Source organism: Hesperophylax consimilis, chromosome 31 (genome assembly GCF_061612785.1).
Source record: "Hesperophylax consimilis isolate HC1 chromosome 31, BYU_Hcon_1.0, whole genome shotgun sequence".
NCBI classification, from domain to species: domain Eukaryota; kingdom Metazoa; phylum Arthropoda; class Insecta; order Trichoptera; family Limnephilidae; genus Hesperophylax; species Hesperophylax consimilis.
The window spans coordinates 8,488,920-8,503,506 of NC_142866.1; the positions used below are offsets into that span (position 1 = coordinate 8,488,920).

Consider the following 14,587-nt stretch of genomic DNA (forward strand, 5'->3'; position numbering starts at 1 on the left):
TTCCCCTGACCTTCAGATTTTTATCTCTTTACCTCCCTGAAGCTGTACATGGGTGGAAAAAGGTTTTCAACCAACGAGGAGGTAAAGGGGGAGGTGGAGAAGTGGACGAAGGGGTTGGCGGGAAACTACTTCGAGGAAGGCATCAAAAAGTTGCTACCCCGCTTCACCACCTGCATTGAGAGGAATGGCAACTTTGTCGAAAAATAGCTTACATATGTACTACGGTAACCATGTAATTTTTATGTTTCAATAAAAAAAATTGTAAGCTACAAAAATTCAGTACACTTACTTTCTGGATACGTCTCGTATATTACCATCGTAAAGTCAAAGCCTGCCAAATATAAAATTTGCAGTATTGACACCAATAATTCACCAAACTGCACAGATAACTTTTGTGAATATGGCGCTTTAAATTGCACAAATTAAAATTTTGTTACTTTTACTTGGAATTTATTGATAGGAAATCAATATCAAATCACCAACCCAAGCAAGTAATTTCTCCCTAGAGTCATTTATTTATATTTTACACCCATTCGGGCTTTTACAATCATGTGTTACAGTTTACAGTCATGATATATGTATATGGAACAGTAATCATGAAGTAAAATTTGCTATTTAAATTATATAGAACCCATGCAGAAGAATAGTATTATGCTACATATACATATGCAAGCCGAACTGCCGAGCTGAACCTCAACTTACGGGAAAGGAACAAAGCAACCATGGCGCGAAACGCCACTTGCAGTTGCTTCGTTCCATTCCCGTAATTTGTGACTCGGTTCGCGTTTCGGTTTGCAAATGTACATAGCACTATGCTAACATGAATCATTATTATTATTGAGGTATTATATTACAGCGTTCTTGCAACTATATTCCGTTCATTTGAACACATGTACATTTTCTGTGAAAGTATTGCCAACCACATGCAATCTAGATACAAGCGAATATACAAATGACGCAATTAAAAAGAATTTTTGATTGAGTAGTTCCAGTTGGTATGTTGATGGTTTTGGTTTCGTGCCTTCCCCGTTTCCAACAACTGCAACTAATACTCTGCTTGTTTCTACTTCAAATGATGCCTCAGTATTCGCTAACATTTTAACAACAGTAAATTAGATTTAGTTCCAGGACTCAAAGGTCGAAGGTTTTAAATCTTCTGAACATCTTTGGCGTAGGTCCAATCAATCCAATCACTCTCCTATTCCGATTGCATAGTGATGACAGATTGACTCCTATCTCAACATTCAATAGGTATCCACCTGAGAATAACACTACGATTTTAAGAAATAAGACTCATTCTATGCTTACTATGTAGATATATTTTGTCTATATTTTTACAAAATATGTAATATTTTGATGCGAGTTTTTGTTTTTATGTTAAACTCTGATTTTCATTACTCATATTCTGTATTTTTCCAGGATTCAGATTATTCCCCTTTTCAAGACCATCTGGACAACATCTGGTAAAGTTTCAATTTTATTAAAGTGCGTGAATGACACAAATAACATTGTCTTGAACGTAAAGCATTTGAGATTGGACTTAGTGAGGGTGTCTTCCGAACCCAATGGCGAACAATTGGCCTCCAAACACATTGAACATGATGAGAAATCGGAAACATTCATCATCCAACTTAAAGAAAAACTTACTGCAGGAGCTAACTACACAGTATTCATCAAATTCGTTGGACAGATCAAGAACTCTCCGAGTGGCCTTTATAGTACTTTCTTCAACCTCGCTGATAATAAAAAAAGGTAAATAATCTTGATTTATGGATAGACATACAAAGAGGGCGCTCATTTCCAAAAAAAGTATTTTATGACTACACCAACAAAAAATGAATCACTACAAAACTCGCGTGATTTGGCTGCCTTTACAAATAATCTCCACTAGCTGTGAACCCTCACCATATGCTTCCAGTTCTCATTCATCCCTGTTCTGCTCCAATCCTCTTCCATTATCACAGTACCTATTGATTAATTGTGTACATTGAATTTCTAGCTTCATTTTCAATACTCTGTTTTCACCATCGGATGCGCGAAGTGTATATCCGTGCTTCGATGAGCCGGCATTCAAGGCGCGCTTCACCTTCAGCATCGGCCGTCCGTCCTCCTTCACCAGTCTCTCCAACATGAGGATCAACTATACCGAACCATTGTGAGTTAAAAACCTTTTTGTGGATAACTTGTACTCAATATGTGCCTCAATATCACCTAACTCATTGTTAAAGGTTTTATCGATGATTTCGGTAACTTATCATCGTTCCCAAACATGACTGATATGTGTTTATTATTAAGTATTATTGTCTATTCCGTGAATAAAATATATTAAAATGTATTGTCGATCACTGCGTACAAATTATCTGTGATGGTTGTGCTTCTACAGTGATTTATGCTCCATTTGGTAACCAAATAAAAAAGAATGGTGACAAAACAGAACAATATAAAACAATAGGTTAGTTAGATGATACTCTCAGTATTTCTCTGGTGATAGACCACCATTCAGAATCGAAACAATGCTTAAAATGACTTCGGCCATGTTTGGTGAATGTATTTGATATATATATCTTCTCCTTCTAGCTACCCTCAGCCTAAAAATATTCCTCTATTGGAGATGCATAATCTCACTGACTCCAGATGGTTGGGAGCAGTTGGTAATCTTGAGCGGTTTTCACATAAAAATATAAATTAAGTGTGTGCGTTCTTTTTTCTTCTGTGTGTTTTGATCTGTTTTGTCATAGTTCTGATTTGTCATGGAACCGTTTAATTTTTCCATACTGAGACCGGTTTTATCCTTGCAGAAGTAAGTTCGCGGCCGACTACAAAGTGGACCACTACAGCGAGACGCCACCGATGTCCACATATCTGACGGCATTCATGGTCTCGCAGTACCGGCCACTGAACACTAAGCAGCCGCACACCAACGTGTCCTTCACCAGCTACTCCAAGCACGCTGACATCCCTCTCATGACCTATGTGATGAATCTGTCTGCTGACATCGTGGCCAAGATGGAGAGCTTCTTCCAGATCAAGTACCCTCTGCCCAAACTGGACATTGTGGCTGTCCCAGAACAGTACTTTGAAGCTATGGAGAACTGGGGAATCCTTGTTTTCAGGTAAAATAAATTAGGTTTACAATGATCATAAGTGTTTTGGACATGTTTCTAAAAGCTCAATTTTACTTAAATTTAGCTGAAATTTATCAAATATGTATTGAAATCCTTTCTTGAACAGACAATCAATTTCATTGGCGTGTCTAGAGAGGCTTAGAAGTCGAAAACTCTTGTATAAATTGGCAACACCCATTTTATTTCAAATCGGTATAGTTTAGAGATGTAAGGGAAATTTGCTATTTAAATTATATAGAACCCATGCAGAAGAATAGTATTATGCCACATATACATAATATGCAAGCCGAAGGTTAATGGAAGCAGAAACGGAAATTATTCTTACTTAATTTACGGATGCGGATGAACAGTTGGTTTTATAAATTTGTAATATAAGCCTTGAGATGTTTCTTAATTACTAATCCGAAAAACAAAAAAGTCATGCAGGTGCTGGCGCATCCTGCTTGTCGTCCTAGAAAGTTTCGTAAAACTTCTGTTATACTTATGCGGAAACAGAAGCAGAATGGTTAATGATCTTCAATACATTTTTTTAACTTCCAGAGAGAATGTGGCCTTCGTGGACAGCTCCACCACTGAGGGTAAGAAGCAGGACACCGCCCTCACTCTGGCTCATGAGATCGCCCACCAGTGGTTCGGCAATCTGGTGACTCCCAAGTGGTGGGACAACCTCTGGCTTAAGGAAGGTTTTGCCACCTACTACGCCTACCAAGCCATCGATGAGGTGAGAACTCAACATATTAAACCTCTTTGCCACAGAGAGCCCACAGACTGTGATAATCACACCGCCAATCTATTGGTGGAATCTTATAAAATAAAAGTAATAAATGTAATATAAAAGACAAGGAAATATCGTTAAATATAAAAAGTGAATGAGAGCTACCCTTTGTTAATCAATAAACATATACATAAAACATTATTCTAGAACTTTATGGTTTTTTCATCTGAAAATAGCATAACACTCATTTTATTATCCTTGTCAGCTGATCACAATTTGGTCATCGGCTAAAACGGGCTGAGAATCTGTGTTTAACAGGGCCTGTTCAAAAGCAAAATATTCAAAATTGTGCTGATCATCAATTATAATAAATTTTTTTTAACAACTTAAAAGTTAAGTGTGGGATGATTTATTTACCCGAAGTACGAATGTGCTGTCAGAATTTTTTTCTGCACCGCCTTTATTTTTTGTATGCAGTAGTTTTTATTTGTTTTTATATGCAACTGAAATTAGTGCTCTTGTAAGTCTGTCACAGAATTGCATTAGAGAGTATATCTTATAAGGTAGGTAGAAGATTTGCATTCACTGCATGAATGTTTTCACCTCAATTTAAATATTCTATCTGTACAAACATACATTTTCTAATATTTCAGATTTTCCCTTCCTGGAAAATTCAAGACAAGTTTCAATGTGAGGTTATACAGCAGGCATTCAGAATAGATGCTTTAGAATATTCATCAGCAATCGCCAAAAATGTTATAAGACCATCCTACGAAATTTTTGATGATATTTCGTACAACAAAGGTACGTCAATATTTAACTATATACATTCGTCACCGTTTGGGCAAAAGTCAACAAATCATAATGCACATTTTTGAGATGCACCCTGCAAACTTGAAAGCTAAAAAGTGTTACATTAACTTTAAAATACTGTTTTAAAGTGTACGTAATGGAAACTTCAAAGTTGTATCTAATCCGCACAATAATAGAAAAATATTAAAAGCATTCCAATAAGATTATTTCTCCAACACTCAAATTTGGATATCTCAAAACTTGTGCTTGTGAGTTGGTGACTTTTGCTTGAATGGCAACGATTTATATATTATATTTGATTCTTAATCGAAAAACCAATCCATCCACAATAACATCTATGGGTAACCTCTTAAACTACTATCTAGAATATGACTTGTGCCATCTAGGGTAACCTGTTGAACTCTTACCTAGGATACCACAGCTAATTTTAAATATATCATTCAAATGTTAATCCTTAAACTTTTGTGTACCGCTGTGTCCAAAAGACTCTTAAATAAAATCATTTCTTCGACACTCTAGTGAAACTACTTAAGGTAAATTATATACTATTTTTATAAATATGTATAAACAATTTATCTGCTAAGGCGGTACAATTTACAAAAATATCATTTTGCAAAAAACAAATAAGTTTCGAACTATTTCAGCTGATGGACGGTGAAAATATAGCATCAGCTCACCAACAGTTAAGCTGTTTACTATTAAATTACGCTGTGCTTCATCCATGCATCCTTTATTATAAAAAGCTAATTTAGTTTTAATTTGTGATAAACTTCTTGTAAAATCTCATTACTATCTTCGAATATCCATAAAATAAACAGTTACGTCCCTGAGAGTGACAAAGCAATACACTAGACCAAGGCTGTCCAACCTTTTTAACAGTTGGGCAAAATTGACGATTTAAAAGTCACTGGCGGGCCACTGACTACTGACGATTCCTATTTGTGTTACCTAAGCTTTTTAATGTCTTGTTTTATACAAAAAATAAATAAACATATTGAAATTTTATGTCGTTTATTAAAATAATAAAATAAATAGCATCTACTGCCAAATAACAAAACAACATTTTGTGTAACAAAAATCTAAATCCAAGTACATAATTGGTACAATCAATGTGATTTCTGACATTGTTTTTGTTTTAATAATTCTCCTATGTTAGGAGTCAGTTCAGATGTTGACTCAGTTAGAGATGTGCGGTATTTATTTTTTACAAAATTAAGATTAGAAAAAAACTTTTCACCAGCATATGTTGATCCAAAACTACTTAAAAATTGAAACGCCCGTCTTCCTTAGGCGCCTATTTCCAGAAATCTCCAAATTCTTCTGAAGAAGTTTGTGACTTTGAAAATATTTTTACTGCAAAAAGGTTTTTCAGTGCAGAATGATTTTGCAGTTCAGTGAGTTCCAACTGGATATTGGCAGGATAGCTAATTATTTCAGTCAAACTGATTGTGAAAGGATTAAAAAAAAATTAAAATTGTTTTTTTACTTTCAAACGACTGTAATAAGCATCTAATTTTAGCATCGTACTTTATGGTGGCAATATTGAGCTTCTCTTTCAAATCTTTGAGTATTGGAAAAGGATCAATAATTTCGTTGGCTAAACATTGTCGGAAGTGACCAATCTTTGCCTTGTAATTTGAGATTTAAAATATTGAGATACTTGGTTATGTCAACAAGAAATGCAAGATCACTCAACCAGTACTTATTCTTGAGTAAATCACTTTCCAAAGGTAACGCCTCTTTTTCTTCTAAAAATTCCGACACCTGCTCTCTCAAGATGAAATGTTTTAACATGTTGTCCCTTAAGCCATCGCACAGTGCAATACAGTTGTAACTCTCCAAATTCGCTGATTTCTTCTTCAAATAAAACTCTGAATTGACGTCAACAACAACGTTTGCACACAATGCCTCCTGGTGGACGATGCCATGATACGAGAATATTTTTCAATCCAAGTAATTTTCAAATTAGCGGGTATTTTGAAAATGGTTCACGCGGGCCACTTATAATTCGTTCACGGGCCACAATGTGGCCCGCGGGCCTGGGGCTGGGCAGCCTTGCACTAGGCGAACGGGCACAGACTAGCCCGGATCGGGTCGTGGGTTCGGTGTGCATTCAAACGAGTCACGACCCGACACATGTGGCGACAGGTTGAATAATTTATATGTGTAACTTTTTCCAGGCGCAGTCATTGTGCGAATGATGTCGTACTCTTTCGGCAGGACCGTGATGGAGCAGGCCATCGTTGCTTACCTCAAAGAATATTCTTATAAAAATGCAGATCAAGATGATTTGTGGACCTGCATCATGGATAGGCTGCCCCAAGTGAATGTGAGCCACCCCATTGATGTCAAAAGGGTAATGGACAGCTGGACACAGCAGGCCGGTTATCCCTTTATCAATTTCATGAGGGATTATGAAACGGGTTCAGCCGTTGTGACTCAGGTACGTTTGATGATAGTGTAATATGGTTTATTTACACACACATACATTATCGGTGCTACAACCCTTGATGAATATTGGCCCCCTACAGGAAATGCTTTTACGTCTAAGGCTGCGGTGCTCGCCTCCACACCGTCTGGCTACTGGCTTAGGCCTCCTAGTACTCCTTTGTCCAGCATTTATAACAGGATCTGCCTCTTGAAAGGCTGCTGGTACCTAGGCCTGGCTGGGCTAAGGTTTAAACCACTGAATAGATAAATTGATACTAGTATGATGGTAGCATGTCTCTGTGCCTTAAGTAAGGTCAATATTATTCGGGAGAAATTTTTCTAATTTCTAATTTCCTTCCTAAAGGTTTTGTACAAATTGGCAGTATCCGTTTTCGAATCAGTGTAGATCACACTTCTAGGCTTTTTCTGTTCAATTGAATCACCCAATACTCTTATATATTATTTATTATAGGAAAGATTCTTACTCAACGAAGGAAAGGATAACACCTCAAAGTGGTGGATTCCACTCTCTTACACCTCTGAGGAAAACTCTGACTTCACAGACACAACCCCTAAAATATGGATCAATGAATCGCAGACGTTGATTAATCGCTTGCCCAGAGGACAAAAATGGGTCATTGCTAATTTGGATCAAGCTGGTGAGTTACTTACTTCATTTCATTGTTTGTTTGTAGCAGAAACTCTCAAACATCAAGCTCTGGGGACCTTTAATAACAACAGCTTTTCCTGCCATTTATATCTAGGTGAACGCAACTACAGTATAATCTCTATAATCCAAACGACCCGGTGACGGGGGTGACAGTGGGAGAAAAACACAAGATGTAAACCGTAGAAGAAAATACTGTAATTTATGTAAACTGCTTTTATCATAGTACATATTTACATTTATAGTATGGACTTTGATAATTCACCGAGTGATATTAATTGATAAAGGATGATAATCAATCTAACACCGATATTGATCCTGTCTCAGCAAAGTCACCGCGATAGGAATATCGACCATCTCTACCATAGATGATTATGATGTTAGTTTTGTTTATTAATTTGTTTGTGTTTCTTTTTTAGGCTTGTTTCTGGTCAACTATGACATCCCAAACTGGAAGCTTTTGATTGATGCATTTGAAATATTCCCAGATAACATCAAAGCTCAGCTCCTAAGCGACAGCCTTCACCTGGCTCAAGGTTCTAAGCTTCCTGTAAGTATCAAGTATCCACGCAAACATAACCTGTCTTATTTATTAGATTCTTACATGGAGATATTATATTATGGAAATTCGATTAAATTTCTGTATACATACTGTATGTATCTATTTTATTGATAACATTATATTTTTTTGTATTGCAGTACGATATTGCCCTCTCTTTGACATTCCTGTTGACCAAAGAAGTGAGCTACCTACCATGGAAAGCAGTGGCAGAGCCAATATATACTTTGGAGAACCTAATGAAGAACATGCCGGCCTATGGAAACTTCAGAGTACGTACTTCATACTCAGAGATGTGCTTTATTTCAAATAAATCCATTTCAAATGGAAATGCAAAATGCAAAATGGGTATTTTCCATTTTGCATTTTAAATGCTTTTCTAAAAACCATTTTGCATTTTGCATTTTAAATGCTTTTCTCGATGCATTTTCCATTTTAAATGCTTTTTTGCAACATTCTTCCTACTATCTCCACTCATCTTTTTTTCGTAAGCCCCAAATATCAGTCGGTCCTCAACCTCGCTATGAGAGATAATTTACATTTGTCAAGTTGCTCCCTGGTAGGAGCCTTGGCAATTGAGTGATACCATTACAAAAAATACTGAACATGGGGCCATGACGCTGTAATTTTAAATGTTAGATAGCAGTTTCTATGTTTTTACGTTGGCAACATTAGTCCCGCGCAAATGTTTTGTGGTTTTATAATCTGAAGTCATGGTGTTTTTGGATTTACCATCATGTAATATGTTTGTTCTACATTGATGTCCATTATTAAATGACAAAATTTTTGTTATTTGTTTTTGGGGTGTTATGCCGTGTTGCGCTAACTCCTTCTTTAGCGCAACACGGCATAACACCCCAAAAACAAATAACAAAAATACTTTTGGCCGTGAAAATCTTAAATCATATTAAATAACAAAATTGTTTAAAAATTATATAATTATTTTAATTGTTTGACCTGAGAAACCATTTTGCATTTTCAATGCATTTTGAAAATAGGTATTTTGCATTTTGCATTTGAAATGCTTTTCTAAAATCCATTTTGCATTTTGCATTTTCAAATGGAAAAGTTTTGACCCATTTCCATTTTGCATTTCAAATGGTTTTGGGTACCCATTTTGCACATCTCTGTTCATACTTAATATTATATTATTCATCATCATCTTCTTCCCTTTGTCCTATTCGTGTTGGGGACCCGTCACTTCGATAAAGTGCCTTCATCGGTCGTCGTTCTGGGCTGCATCAGCAGCCTCCGTCCTTTGCAGGTTCAAACTTTCCTTGCACAGCCTCTGAAATATCTTTGCCCAACTTTTCCTGTAGCGGCCCACTGATAATATACGAGTAATACATTAGAATTTTGAAAATGACGCTTAAATTCAAAACAAATCCCAGTTCATTGAAACCTGAGTTTCACACCCGTAACTGAAATTAGTATTTATAATTATTTGAACTTATCTCTTTTATCAATGTGACGTAAATAATAAGTTGCAGCGTGTAGAGGTCCCAAAGAACTTTCTAAAAATGTTCCAATCCCCCTACCACACATCCTTTCCCCACTTATCGCAGGGTGATACCTCCTCCAACATGCGAATGCTATAGCTACGCTACTGGTATTAGTTGACGGAGAAAAGACCTAAACACCATTTCTTTCATTAAATGTACTCATTAATTATTATGAAGAATTATATCCGACTTAATATTTATGTTCAAAATTGTAAATGGTAGTATAGACAGTCCTGATTTAATTGACCTTATTGAATTTCATATACCCACGAGAGCTACTCGTTCTAAAATTTTGTTTAAATGCAACAATATCAGGACTGAGTATTCCAAACACTCGCTTGTACCTAGGTTGCATGAAGTTAGTAATAGATATGCAGATGTGGCAGATCTATTTAACTGCACGCAAGGTAGGTACAAGAGGGCTATGCTATCAAATCTTTTCAATCAATATTAATTTAATCTAATTCTACCTTATTTGCACTATAGAAACTTATGTACTTGTATCTCTTGTTTACTTACTTACTTACTCTCTAATGTCATTTCACAATCAAAGGCCACATATATTTGTAATTCTTTTTAAAAAATATTTCTACGAGTTTAACTGTGACATGTTATCATTGTTTATGGTATATTTATACCGTTGATATTAAATAAGTAAATTTACCATCTACCACTATTATAATAAAAAAATGACCTGGCCTTTTCTGTTCTACTTCAGACTTTCATACTAACCATGCTGGAGCGGGTTTACACTAAGATTGCCAAGATCGCGGATCCGTGGTCTGAGGCCAACGAAGCCCTGGAACAAATACACATGGAGAATATCATCACCATGGCCTGCCACTTTGAAAGCCCACACTGCATGGCCAAAGCAGTTCAACTATATGATGGCTGGATGAATACAGAAATAAACAAGTAATTGTTTTATTTACAATTTCATTATCGTATCTGCCTCTTCAAATGGTTGAGGTGGAATGCTGAGGTTATTCGACCAGTTAACAGCATTGGGAGTCAATTTGACTCCCACAGATAGGTGCCTTCTGGAAACTTCTGAAAGGGATATTTCATGAATATGAAATTAATAAGACTCTTCTCGATCATAGATTAAAATTTGCTAATAATTTATACCTGAAATTTCGAAATTTTTAGGGGTTTGTTTACAGCAGTGTGCACAACTTTTACCATAAAGCAATTTACAAAACATTCTCAGACAATTTTCATTGGCTTATTATGTTTGATTTAATTTATTTTTCATTTTTATATGTAGATTTTGTAATATGTATCTTAATTATATTATCCTACGTCCACTCTCATCACGGCTACCTGACTCATCAAATAAAACACTCTGACCTTCACGACACGTCTTTCATTCCGTGCCTCCTCACCAGATCCCCAAAGAATATTATACAAATATATTTTTTTAACTTAATTTACCAACAATAAGGAAAATATTAAGCTGAAAAGACTGCTTTACAGGGTTGCAAAGTGTATTAATGATAAGCATTATGTAAATTATTAATCATAATATTCATTGGCTTCTTCCACACATGCTCTCCGTTGGCTTGTGGTCCCTCGTCATTCACCTCCAGTCCCTCAGATCTTTCCATCCTGCGCCAATCCTCTTCCGTGCAGTCTATCCACAAATTAAAATATTTGTATTTTTAATTGCAGTATCCCCGAAGCTATTCGCAAAGTGACCTACTGCACTGCGCTGAAGAAGGGAACTCCGAGGCATTGGGAGTTCACCTTCAACATGCTGAAGAAAACGACGGACGTTATGGAGAAGAGGCGACTGCTGCATGCACTGGGATGTGTCAAGGAAACATGGTTGCTCACAAGGTGTGTTTTATTTACTTCTTCTGCTTCTTAAGTTTTCAAGATATATTCAATTAAAAACACTTTGTTCAATTCACTGAGTTATATTTTATAACGAACAATCACATATGATTATCTGAACAAAATATACTGATATTTTAAATATACCAGTGTAAAACAGTAAATGCTTTCAACTTGCAAGCCGAATTTCTCATTCTAATAAAATAATTAAAAATAAACAATAGAATAAACTTAACACTGCTGTCATCAGGGTAAACTTCATGCTACATTCTAGAACTTCAACCGTACCGTCTGGTGTGTACAGGGCCGGCCCTGAGCCAAACGGCGCCTGGCGCTAGTAAAGACCTCGAGGGCGCTGTATTAGGTGCTAGGTATTATCAGCGCCTTAGCTCCTTAGGGCCTTGGTAAGTGGCACCTGGAGCGGACTACTCCAATTGCGCCTCCAAAAGGCCGGCCCTGGGTGTACATCATCAAGTGTGGCGTCTTCCTTTTCTAGGTCTTTCATCATTCTTACCCAGTAGCGGTCCGTGACTTTTCAGTGAGCTAGAGTGGTAAAATTGAAAGATATGACATTATTGTAGCTGAAAATATCATTTTATGTTTTCAAAATTTCAATTTTTGTGTAAAGAGTTTTCAGTTTGAAAAAAATATATATTTTCAGCTACACCTGTAATGTTGTATTTTTCAATATTACTACTCCAGCTCACAAAAATTTCGAACCGCCACGGATATTACTCTAGTTTATAAAATATATATTTTCAGCTACACCTGTAATGTTGTATTTTTCAATATTACTACTCCAGCTCACAAAAGTTTCGAACCGCCACGGATATTACTCTAGTTTATAAAATATATATTTTCAGCTACATCTGTAATGTTGTATTTTTCAATATTACCACTCCAGTTCACAAAAGTTTAGAACCAACCGCCACTGATATTAATCTAGTTTATAATTTTTGGTTTTCTTATGTTTATCGCTCCTTTTAATTTCCGGATCGTTACTAATTTCCGTGAACAACTCAATAACATTTTTTCTTGTTTCAGCACCCTTGCTTTAATTCTGCCAAATGAAGACATAAATTTCAACGTGGAGGAGATTCTTGAAGTCTTTGAGTCGGTTGCTTCAAATGACATGGGACATCAGATTGCCATGTATTTCATTCGATCTCAGTGGTCATATCTGTTGGACCGGTAAGGAAATAAAATAATTATTGAATCTCATTAAAAGGAGCTTGTCATTAAAAATCCCACAAACCCATTGAACAGAAAATCAGGATTTAAAAGAAAACTAACGTTGGAATTTACATGAGACCTTTTGACTCTTGGGCTTGGGCTTCGGATAGACCAAATAATTGATTATTTTTAATTGTTCAAGAATGGATTTTGATATTTGAAAATGTTTGATCACTTTGACCTGAAGTAAGGAATAATTGAGATAGACCAAATAATTGATTATTTTTAATTGTTCAAGAATGGATTTTGATATTTGAAAATGTTTGATCACTTTGACCTGAAGTAAGGAATAATTGAGATAGACCAAATAATTGATTATTTTTAATTGTTCAAGAATGGATTTTGATATTTGAAAATGTTTGATCACTTTGACCTGAAGTAAGGAATAATTGAGATCACTTTTGGGATATGAACACGCCTACAAACTATCAGTTTATCTCTTCAGTGGTAGTTCAAATATTTCCAAATGTTTTTATTTTATGTATTAAATTATGAGTTTTTTTTCACAGTATTGGAAGTCCATCAGTCATAGGAAGAATGATTTCAAACCTAGTTAGATACATCAACAATCCATTCCAAGTGGAAGAGGTAATACTTTTTTTAATACTTATAATAAAACTCAATAATTTTAATACCCATTAATCAAAACATTCCAAAAACTAATTTCGGGGTGTCTCTAACACCATTGCATTTGATAACCATCAAATTGACGCTCAATACTCTTTTGAAATGTTGACATTTGATCATTTTTTGTCCCATTTTAGCTTTTGAAAATGAAGGTACATACTATGAAACCTCCGTCCATCGTTTTTGAAGGGTCCTGTTAAAATATCCAATGTATGTTTTTATGCGGGAATATAGAAAAATGCTACATTCATACCAATAATATTTAATATTCTAAAAAAAGATACATAAATTTTTCTGAAAATTCTGTATTCCGAAACGCTTGGCGAAATCGATGTTTTCACCAGACAATTAATTTTTAAGGTTGAAACTCTCAAAAACTGTATAATAAAAAGATATCTGCGTGGGCGTACCCCTGTGTTTAAATCTCGAACAACAACCCGGCTCAGAACAGATATTGTCTAGTGAGTCGGATAGCGCACATGATTTGTAAATAACCATTGATGTCAATAAACGACCGGGTTACCGGCAAAAAAAAAATGTTATGTCAAAAGCAATCAATTAGTAAAATAGCAAAAAAACTGCACACTTTAGATCATGGGTGGCCATTTTAGAAATGAGATTTCCTACCGGGCCGTACTAGAGGTGAGTCGTATTAGCTTGTGTTGATACTTGAAACAACTGGTACAAGTATGAATAAATACCTAGTCCAAATACCTGTTCCCTAGAATTTTATACTTAAACTTACTTTTACAAGTAATGGTATTCCGAAAGGAATTATTGTATGGGGTATTGCTCATTCGGTGCTGGATTCCCCACAATATTATTTTCGAATCCATGGGGTGGGTTGTTAGAGAATTTCTTAGAAAAGTAATTCCCCACAATGATCCAATGGGGGGGGGGGGTGGTAGCTTAAAAATTCCCTGTCGAAAAATTCCCCACATGTGCTCTGGTTCATTCAAGTCCCCACATTTTTTTCATATCCTCTGGTGCATTTGCTTTGCGGATAATCTGTATTTCGGTTAGAGGAGCTCTCTTCTCAGCGTCTTGCGGCTGGCGAGTATTGCGTATACGGTATGCAAA

At 35.9% G+C, this 14,587-nt stretch overlaps 1 protein-coding gene across 2 annotated transcripts in view; it reads left to right on the plus strand.

Moving 5' to 3' along the window:
• LOC149409406 (thyrotropin-releasing hormone-degrading ectoenzyme-like) overlaps positions 1-14,587 on the plus strand; it is a 98,269-nt gene that overhangs the window by 77,570 nt on the left and 6,112 nt on the right. For both annotated transcript variants that reach the window (XM_089649946.1, XM_089649944.1), the window contains exons 4-16: positions 1,420-1,752; positions 2,000-2,155; positions 2,799-3,113; positions 3,666-3,846; positions 4,494-4,644; positions 6,834-7,096; positions 7,556-7,742; positions 8,170-8,300; positions 8,450-8,581; positions 10,530-10,726; positions 11,483-11,650; positions 12,692-12,838; positions 13,390-13,468. In XM_089649946.1, the coding sequence (XP_089506072.1) occupies positions 1,420-1,752; positions 2,000-2,155; positions 2,799-3,113; positions 3,666-3,846; positions 4,494-4,644; positions 6,834-7,096; positions 7,556-7,742; positions 8,170-8,300; positions 8,450-8,581; positions 10,530-10,726; positions 11,483-11,650; positions 12,692-12,838; positions 13,390-13,468 (2,440 nt within the window). The remainder of the gene's footprint in view (positions 1-1,419; positions 1,753-1,999; positions 2,156-2,798; positions 3,114-3,665; positions 3,847-4,493; positions 4,645-6,833; positions 7,097-7,555; positions 7,743-8,169; positions 8,301-8,449; positions 8,582-10,529; positions 10,727-11,482; positions 11,651-12,691; positions 12,839-13,389; positions 13,469-14,587) is intronic.